The 10,801-nt window shown below is 34.7% G+C and overlaps 1 protein-coding gene across 1 annotated transcript; it reads right to left on the reverse strand.

Moving 5' to 3' along the window:
* Positions 1-8,372: 8,372 nt before the first annotated feature.
* On the reverse strand, positions 8,373-10,470 carry LOC111404540. The gene is made up of 4 exons (XM_023033332.1): positions 10,384-10,470; positions 9,176-9,435; positions 8,685-8,897; positions 8,373-8,577 (listed from the first exon to the last, which is right to left on the reverse strand). The coding sequence occupies exons 1-4, from the start codon at positions 10,468-10,470 to the stop codon at positions 8,373-8,375; spliced, it is 765 nt and encodes a 254-aa protein (XP_022889100.1).
* Between the last annotated feature and the right edge of the window lie 331 nt (positions 10,471-10,801).

A 10,801-nucleotide genomic window follows, 5' to 3' on the forward strand; every position in this document is an offset into this window, starting at 1 on the left:
TATTTTTGAGAAAACCTTTTAACCCCCAAGCATATCTAAGATATCCTCCTATCATAGAATGGGAAACATGTACTTTATGGTTATCATACTGATGGCACGACTATCAACACGCATACGTCACTTTCCATCCTTCTTTGGCATTAGAAGGACATGTACTGTACAGGGCTCATACTCTCCCTTATGAATCCTTTCCTCAACAGCTCCTCAATTCACTCCCTAGGAATCACATTTTCCTTTGGACTCATTCGGTAATGAGGCAAATTTGGAAGGCTAGCCCCAGGTACTAAATCAATCTAATTCTGAATATTCTTTATAAGAGGCAACTCATTCGACAGCTCATCGAAATCAAGTCTTCAAATTCTGCCAATATTTCTTACACCTCAAACGGAACACCCTCATCTTCTTTTTTTGTTGTAAAAAGCCCATTAATTGCAACTGGATAAAAACAATCAGATTCTTTTGTAGACTTTGTAATCTCATTCTCATTATTTGTAAGTGTAAGGAAACTTTCAACTCATTTATGAATAAACTTGTCCACTTGTTTAAGAGGAACTATAGCGATCTTATGACTGCCTCATGAAAAAAGTACTATATGATCACACCCTTTGAGATTTGAATTCACATCAAATTGCCATGGTTGACCTAATAGGATATGGCAAGCATCCATGTCTATGACATCATACATAATTTCATCTTTATAATGCTTACCAATGGAAATAGGTACTTTGCATGTTTTAGCAACTTGAACAGAAATACCTCTTTTTGCCCAACCAAGTGAATAAGGTTTAGGATGGTTCTCAACTAGTAGTTTCAACAAATTCACAACTTTTTCGACACAAAGTTCTCACAACTCTCATTGTCCACAATCACTTCACACACTTTATTCTTGATAGAACAAAGTCAATGTAAGATGCAATGACACTGTCCCTCCTCCTTAGGCGACAAAAAGATTATTGCAGTACCAAAGTGAGCATTTCTACTCCTTCATCTACAGGAAACTCTACTCCCTCATACTTATCTTCCACTTCAATATCTTCCTCCTCGTCCATTGCCTTTGGTTACACCAAATTGACCTGCTTTCTCTCAGGATAGTTATTAGAACGATGCCCAGGCTTTTGGCATCTATAGCAAATTTTTTCCGTGGGCTTAGCATACAGATTTGCATTTTAAGGTGTGCCTCGAGTCTGACCTCTGTTCTCAAACTGACTACTGTTGTCAACCTTACTCCTGTTAAGATTGACTGGAACTTGTTGTGGGGTTTTTCTTTTGTCTAAATGGGCGGATGATGATGTTTTGATAGGTAAGGGCCTCCTATATAAAATCATCCTCTTATCAGATTTCATCATTTCCACTTTCATTGCCATGTTAATGGCTTCATGCAATGTCCAAATATTTTGCACCCCCAATTCTATCTTGAATGGTCACCTTTAAACCATTGGTATACTTGGCTACCCTATGATTTTCAGATTCTGATAGATTATTCCGCTCAGTTAATCGTGTAAATTCATTGGTATAGTCTGACACTATCCGATTTCCCTGTGTGCATCCCATGTACATATGATATAAAATATGTTTATAATCTGCAGGTAAAAATCGATCCATCAAATATTGCTTCATCTTTCTCCAAGTTCGAATCCGACTCTTTCCTTGTCTCCTTCGAGCATCTTGTAATTGATCCCACCATACTACTACAACAAATTTCAAAAATAGAATGCCACCATCTTAACCATCTTCTCCTCTGAAACATCCATAATTTCAAAAAATCTCTCAACTTCTACCAACCAATCCAAGAAGTCATTGATCTTCATGTTTCCAAAGAACAAAGGAATGTCTAATTTAATTCGATAATCATTAAAGGTATTTTGATTTTAATGATTAGGATGCTGCAGTGGTACTTCAAACTCCTCCTCCAACTCTGATTCACGGTCTTCTACTGCACGCCTCCTATTAATTTATCTTCAAACTATAAGCTCGGCCATCTGTTCATTGCTGATTGCTCATTATTCATTATGCCCGTTGTTTCCAACACCTCGTAGAAGCAATTGACAAATTTCTTCGATATGAGTAGTAAGATCGTCAAGTCGTCGATTTGTAGCATCTAAATCTGCCAAAGTAATTGGTATCTCACCCATGTTTATGAATCAAAGATATAGAGACGGAAAACCTGGCTCTGATACTACTTGACGCAGCGCGAAACAAGAAATTCAATCGAAAGCCTTAAGAACAAGAACTTTTGAATCCACTAAATTATTAAAAAAAATTAACTTACGAAATTTTATTAATGAATGATAACAAAAAATGAAATAACCCCTTTATTTATATGGGATTGCATGGAAACGTAGTTTAAAACAACTAAAATTAATGAAAGCAAAGTTTAAACAAACTAAAATTGAAAAAAAAAACCCAAAATAAATGAAATGAGAAAAATAGCACCAAAACTTTATAAATCAGTTTTCGAGTCCTAAATGAACTCAAATGGCCGAAATTCATCGTATGTCAAGACGCAGCTGTAAGTATTGTTCATCTCGTCGTCTTCTTTTCAAAATGATCTTATGGGCCCATTCTGAAATTATAATGTTTTCTCTCTGCTAGGACCTTTTTTCGAACATGTCTTGCATCATTAAATGTGCCATGTTCATTTAAGTGTCACCACACTTTAGCTCGTGAGATCAGCTACTTACTTCACAAGTAAGAAATGCCACACGTGATGGTCTAACTGTATTAACGATATCCGTATCTCGTTATTACTTACGACCATGGTTTATTCAAGATCCAATTATATGTAATTTGTATCTCACAATCACAACTCCTTGTGATTAACAGATTACCTAAAAATTGGGTCTTCGGATTCTATTATTTAATATTATTTATCACAAAATCAATTTAAATAAATAATAGATCTCGCCAAAATCAAATGCATTAAATATATTAAAAGCGTTTACAACCTAAATCGATTGGATCTAGGGCATAACACTTACAGTTTCTCCATGATAAGTATAGGACTTAGTCTTGGCTTGATAAGATATTTTCTTGTTATGTTCTTTACGAGGTCCATGATCTTAGTTAGTTAGTAGGATTATTGGTCGTTTCTCATTATTGGCCTCGGAAGAGATTTGCTGGTCATTTTTTTCTTTACGAGCTCAATGTGGTGGTGACATTTGGACTAATTTCTTGCTTGCTGATAGCTGATTGGCTTGTTTGCTTCTGGGATTCGGTTTCTTGGGAAGCCTAAAGACATTGGATGAATATAAGAGATTTTCAATGAGTTTCCTGGAAGAATTCTATGTCAGATTTCATATTTCTGTAAAGTCTTTTATTGAAGTACTGATATCGCCTGTTGAAGTTGTCTAAATCTATGTACTCACCAGTAACCGGAATTTGTCTTTCAGGCATGGCAGCCAAACTTCAATGCACAACAAATATGTCGGCTATAGCTGCAGACGAAACCTTTGCTGCAAATCCATTGAATGTTCACTGTTACTCAAAAAGGGATTGGTGCTAAGTCAAGCTTTGAATGGATAGGACGCTTGAATCACATAACGACGACTCCATCAAGAAGACGATGCTGATGCATGAAGAAATTTTTAAACAGCGGGTACGAATGAACTCATATTTATACGGAGAATGATATTCATATATTGGATTCTCTTTAATCTTCTGCACGTTCTATTCATTTGTTCTTTCACAATTGAAAAAAACCTATGAGGCCGATGATCATAAAGAAAAAATTGTTCTAAAAGTTGCTGGAATGCACAGAAACCTACTGGTGTTTCTATTTTGGACGTGCCAGAAATCAAAACTTTGAGACAACTCTAGCAAATGTTTCGGAAACTCAAAAATTTGTTTCCTATTTTTCTATTGAAATTTTAAAGGGAGAGATTGGTCAGCCCATGTCGGTATACCATCCGGCAAAGCTTTCACCCGAGCTCACTCCCCACAGACATGAATAGCTTTTTTGTTACTAGTTAATAGAAGGGGGCTTCCTCTTAGCCGACTCTGAGCTCATAGGGATTGGTAAGCCCGGACCAAGAAGGGATAGAGTGGAAAGAAAGGATTTGATAATTCTATAGACACTTTATGGAAACATCAAGAAAACTTTCAACCACATATTCATCATTAAAATAATATTATACGTAAATAAAAAACTTTTCATCCACATTCTCCATCAATCTACTATTCTAAAATCTTTTTTCCATAAAAATGGCTATCAAACACCCTCTATATGAAATTTTATAATTTAACAAAAAATAAATAATTCTCACAAAAAAAAAAGATGAATGAGAAAGGAAAAAAGTTATAAAAATTTAATTTAATTTTTAATAAAAAAATAGAGATAAACAACATGAGAGAGAGAAATGAGAAAGATAAATAGAAATAAATATAATAAATAGAAAAAATAAATTTTAATAACAATTCTAATATTCTTAGAAAGGAAAAGAAAAGAGAAATATTTAAGAAAATACATATATATATATTTTTTTATGAAAGTCTACCAAAACTTGTGATTAATGAGAGACAAATTTGGGAATTTTATAGGAGTACTTTCTGTTTAAAAGTTAGTATTCTAGAGACTTTTATAAAATTCTCTAGAAGTCATTAAAATTTAAATACCCCAAGATTTATAGAGAATTCTAAAAAAATTTAATTGAATACATTGTGATTTTGAAAAACTTTTTAAAAGTCTCAATTAAATACACCAATTCTTTTAAAGATTTTTAAAAAGTCTACATTGAATACCCTTAAACTTTTTAAATCTCAAAAAGTCATTAAAAGTTTCAATTGAATACACCCCTTTTAATGTTATTTATAAAAAGTGCTTATCATTTCTCTTATAAATTTGAGGTAGAATTTAATTGTTAGAGAATGTGGACATTGATTACTGATGTGTTAACATTTCTTATAATGTTATTCAATTCTTTAGAAGAATAACGTCTCTCCATGACAAAAGAAAAGGAAGATATTTTGATTGAAACTCTTATGTCCATTAAAGGGATTGATGCCTTTGGATAAAAATATAAGAAATTTTAAAGGGCTTTGTGACAGATGTAATGAAAGAAGAAATCAAATCTCTTAACTAAAATTAAACATGCCATTTCTTGAAGATGGACAATGTGGTAACATGATGTGGAAAATGCACTTTCACTGGCATTGTAAGAGAACTGTGTAGATGGAGCAAACCTCAGGGATTCAAAGACTCAAGATTGCTCAATCCAATTATGCTTGCAAACTAAACAAATCTCTCTGTGGTTTAGAACAAGCACCTGGGGCTTGGATTTATAGACTTCACAACATTTACTTCAACTTGGTATTTTAGTAAAGTTCATTTGTTTTTATGTGTGTTCTTTGAAGAGATAACATGATAAGACTAATGTTTGTATATGTTGATATCGTGCTTAGAGGTTGTAATAAAAGATTCATCGAAGAGTTCATAAAACAACTTAGTGTAGAATTTGCTCTTAAGGACTTGGGAAAGCTTCGGTACTTCCTTGGTTTAAAGATCAAATGTTCATCCAAGTATGCAAAAGATTTTCTTAGTCAAGCAAGAATGTTGTAAATCTAATGGCCCTAAACACTCAAGCTTCAACACAAGACTTCAAAAAATACTGATACTATTGATTATCGATTGTAGGAGCCCTTCAATATCTAACAAAAACAAAACAGGACATTGTTCAAGTTGAAAATAAACTTTTCCAACGATTTCAGTTACCAAATGAAGGACATGAAAGTAGTCAAATGGATCTTGCGATATCTTAAAGGAACTATAGATATTGGTATTAGATATTTAACACGAGGTCTTACTAAAGTGATGCAGATTGGAGTGGATGTTCTGATATTAGAATAAGCAAATAGCATATTGGGTATTCTTTGGAGTAATTGCATCTCATGGGGACCTAAGTGTTGAATATAAGTACATATATCACTAGCTTCAACACGACAGAAATCACATGGTTTTCTTTTCTTCTTTGATGTATTGGAATCAAACTTGACTAAACGTCACTACTGTCGTGGGACAACTTACATGCATTATTCTTGACTGTTAATCCTATATTTCAAGCTAGAACAAAACACATTGAGATGTACTATCACTTTGTGTGAGAAAAAGGTGGCTGTCAGAGCTCTAAATCTAGCCCTTGTTTGGTGGGGGGATTAAAATCAGTTTTTTAGTAGATTTTGATAAAAGTTAATAAAATGTGTGGTTGAAATGTTGTGGGACCGATAACATGTTGTTAAAATTGATTCTTGACTTTGATTTAAATTAAAATATAGATTTTTATTTGTACCAGATGGAGACCTAATCTCGCAGTTTGTCCCATCAAGTGATCAAATGGCTGATATATTTACAAAGCCCTAGACAAAGCTTCAATTTTGATTTCTCATGACAAGAATATTTTTCTTTAGAAAATGTAAGTTTTCCTTTAATGGCTCTCTCGTGTGTGTGTGTATATAAAGCAGTGTCTAACTTGTACAAAATTAACAAGTTAAAAGCTTTTCTTTACGGATTTCTTTACCTTTCCTTTTAGAAATCTCCTATTCATATTTTACACGAGCATGTAAATTTCATATAGTACATTATTGGTACATAGGGAAAAACAATGCTAAGATGGATCACACATTTATCGACCACACCTTCATTAGAGGTGTAACTTATATTTCACCTAAAATAAAGCTATTTTAAACAAGAAGTTACAAAAAAGGAGTTGCCTCAATATATATGAGAGAGAAATTTAAACAATAACGTTAAATGATGCAGTACAAAACAAGGAATTCAAGCGAAAACCTTAAGAACAAGAACTTTGGAATCCACCAAATTATGAAGAAAAATAAACTTACAAAATTTTTAAAATGAATGACAAAAAAATGAAATAACCCCTTTATTTATAAAGGTTTACATGAAAACGTAGTTTAAAACAATTAAAATTAATGAAAACAAAGTCTAAGCAAACTAAAATTGAAAGAGTCCTAAACGAAAATTGCAAACTAAAATTGCCAAAAAGCCAAAATAAATGAAATGACAAAAATAGAGCCAAAGCTTTAAAAATAAGTTTTCGAGTCCTAAACCCAAAATTAGTTTTCCAATGTAGCGGTAAGTATTGTTCATCTCGTCGTCCTCTTTTCAAAATGGTCTTATGAGCCCATTCCAGAATTAGGATTTTTTCCTCTACTAGTACCTTTTTCCTTACATCAGTCCCTTCCACCTCTGAAGAACTCAAACTCAAGTTATAATCTGGATATAAAGGCTTACCATCTTTATGAAACTCATACAAATCGACCACATTGAACATTCGAGAAATATCCATAGAAGCTGGTAAATCTATAATGTAGGTATTGTTGTTAATCCGCTTAAGCACTTTGAAAGGTCCATACTTTTTTGGTTTCAGCTTGTTCTAAGTACCAATGGGAAATCTCTCATTTCTTAAAAACACCATCATCGAGTCTCCTTCCCATCGTTGTGAATCTGTCATTGCCTTATACTTCACATTCGTTTTCTCCAACTTCTATTTTACTTCATCACAGACTACTAACACCTCTTCTGCCAGATGTTCAGCAGCAGCAATAGGTCGTTGCCTTTGGGCAACTTCACTAGATCCACCACATGGTAAGGAACCTTTGTATACAAATAGCAAATGGGGACAGTCCTATTGTAGCATGAACCGCACTGTTGTACACAAACTCCACTTGAGGTAGTGCAAGATCCCATTGTTTAGGCTTATCTCCACAAACATTTCAAACCATGTTTCCAAGCGTACGATTAGTAACCTTGGTTTGTCCATCAGTTTGGGGATGGGCGGTGCTGCTAAGATTCAAATTGTTTCAAACAACTTCCACAAAGTAATCCAAAAGTGCTCTAAAAATTTTGTATCGCGGTCTGATATGATAGACTTGGGAACTCCATGCAATATAATAATCTCCTTGAAAAATAGTTTGGCAATATTCGATGCATCTGAAGTCTTCCGACAAGCTATGAAGTGTGTCATTTCGAAAAACCTGTCAACCACTACAAAAATAGAATATACACCCCATTGAGTACGAGGTAATCCCAAAACAAAATTCATAGCCAAATTTTGCCATATGCCCTGAGGGACAGGAAATGGCACGTGCAAACCAGTATTTTGCACTTGACCATTTAACAGTTGACAAGTATAATATTTCCTGACTATAATTCCAACATCTCGCTTCAATTGCGGCCAATAATACTTAGCCTCCAATTGGCTATTGTCTTGTCACGCCCCAAATGCCTACTTAAACCTCTACCATACAGATCTCGAATCAACTTTTCACGTAGAGATAAAACATGAACCACCTTTGAACAAATATCCATCACAAATATAAAAATCCACCATTGATTCCAGATTCACACACTTGCTCCAAATCTAGTTAAAGTCGGGATCATCTGCATACAGTTCTTTCAAGCACTTGAACCCAACAATTTTTTGTGATAATGTGATCAATAAGGAAGCTCTCCGACTCAGTGCATCTGCAACTCTGTTTGTACTTCCAAATTTATGTTTAATCACAAAAGGAAACTTCTGGAAGAAAGTCACCCATCGAGCATGCATCTTGCTTATGTGTTTTCGACTGTGAATGAATTTTAAGCTTAATGATCAGTGAACAACACGAACTCATTCTGTACAACATAGTGTTCTCATTGCTTCAAAGTTTTCACAATTGCATAGAATTCTTACTCATAGGTACTATACTTCTGTCTGGCATTACTTAGCTTTTCTAAAAAGAAAGCCACGGGTCTCTTCTTTTGAGAAATGACAACCCCAATACCAATACCACTAGCATCACACTCTACCTCAAAGATCTTCTCGAAGCTTGGCAAAGCTAATGCTGAAATTGTGCACAACTTTTCTTTGATGAAGGCAAAGCTCTTATCTTGTTCCTCTCTCCAACTGAATATTCATTTCTTCAAACAGTCTGTGAATGGTGCCACAATATGGAAGAAAGCATGATATATTGTTTGTAGAAAGTTGTCAAACCATGAAAACTCCTCACTTCAGAAGCTGACTTTGATGTTGGCCAATCTCGAATTACTTTTATCTTCTCTTCATCTACATGTAGACCATTTTCACCAACCACAAAGCCTAAAAATAATAGCTTATGTGTACAGAAAGTGTACTTCTTCAAATTGATGTACAACTTATTTTTATTCAAAATTTCCAAGACTTGCCTCAAGTAAACTAGGTGATCCTCCTTAAACTTGCTGTAAATAAGGATATCATCGAGATAAACCACAACAGAAGACCCAATAAAAGGACGAAAAATCTGGTTCATCATCCTCATGAAAGTACTTGGAGCATTTGAATGTCCAAATGGCATCACCAACCATTCGTTAAGTCCATCATTAGTCTTGAAGGCAGCCTTCCATTCATCCTCGGGATTAAAAAGGATTTGGTGATAATCACTGCGAATGTCTATTTTTGAGAAAACCTTTTAACCCCCAAGCATATCTAAGATATCCTCCTATCATAGAATGGGAAACCTGTACTTTATGGTTATCATACTGATGGCACGACTATCAACACGCATACGTCACTTTCCATTCTTCTTTGGCATTAGAAGGACATGTACTGTACACGGGCTCATACTTTCCCTTATGAATCCTTTCCTCAACAGCTCCTCAATTCACTCCCTAGGAATCACATTTTCCTTTGGACTCATTCGGTAATGAGGCAAATTTGGAAGGCTAGCCCCAGGTACTAAATCAATCTAATTCTGAATATTCTTTATAAGAGGCAACTCATTCGACAGCTCATCGAAATCAAGTCTTCAAATTCTGCCAATATTTCTTACACCTCAAACGGAACACCCTCATCTTCTTTTTTTGTTGTAAAAAGCCCATTAATTGCAACTGGATAAAAACAATCAGATTCTTTTGTAGACTTTGTAATCTCATTCTCATTATTTGTAAGTGTAAGGAAACTTTCAACTCATTGATGAATAAACTTGTCCACTTGTTTAAGAGGAACTATAGCGATCTTATGACTGCCTCATGAAAAAAGTACTATATGATCACGCCCTTTGAGATTTGAATTCACATCAAATTGCCATGGTTGACCTAATAGGATATGGCAAGCATCCATGTCTATGACATCATACATAATTTCATCTTTATAATGCTTACCAATGGAAATAGGTACTTTGCATGTTTTAGCAACTTGAACAGAAATACCTCTTTTTGCCCAACCAAGTGAATAAGGTTTAGGATGGTTCTCAACTAGTAGTTTCAACAAATTCACAACTTTTTCGATACAAAGTTCTCACAACTCTCATTGTCCACAATCACTTCACACACTTTATTCTTGATAGAACAAAGTCAACGTAAGATGCAATGACACTGTCCCTCCTCCTTAGGCGACAAAAAGATTATTGCAGTACCAAAGTGAGCATTTCTACTCCTTCATCTACAGGAAACTCTACTCCCTCATACTTATCTTCCACGTCAATATCTTCCTCCTCGTCCATTGCCTTCGATTACACCAAATTGACCTGCTTTCTCTCAGGATAGTTATTAGAACGATGCCCAGGCTTTTGGCATCTATAGCAAATTTTTTCCGTGGGCTTAGCATACAGATTTACATTTTAAGGTGTGCCTCGAGTCTGACCTCTGTTCTCAAACTGACTACTGTTGTCAACCTTACTCCTGTTAAGATTGACTGGAACTTGTTGTGGGGTTTTTCTTTTGTCTAAAGGGGTGGATGATGATGTTTTGATAAGTAAGGGCCTCCTATATAAAATCATCCTCTTATCAGATTTCATCATTTCCACTTTCATTGCCATGTTAATGGCTTCATGC

This window comes from Olea europaea, chromosome 11 (genome assembly GCF_002742605.1).
Source record: "Olea europaea var. sylvestris chromosome 11, O_europaea_v1, whole genome shotgun sequence".
Classification (NCBI taxonomy): Eukaryota; Viridiplantae; Streptophyta; class Magnoliopsida; order Lamiales; family Oleaceae; genus Olea; species Olea europaea.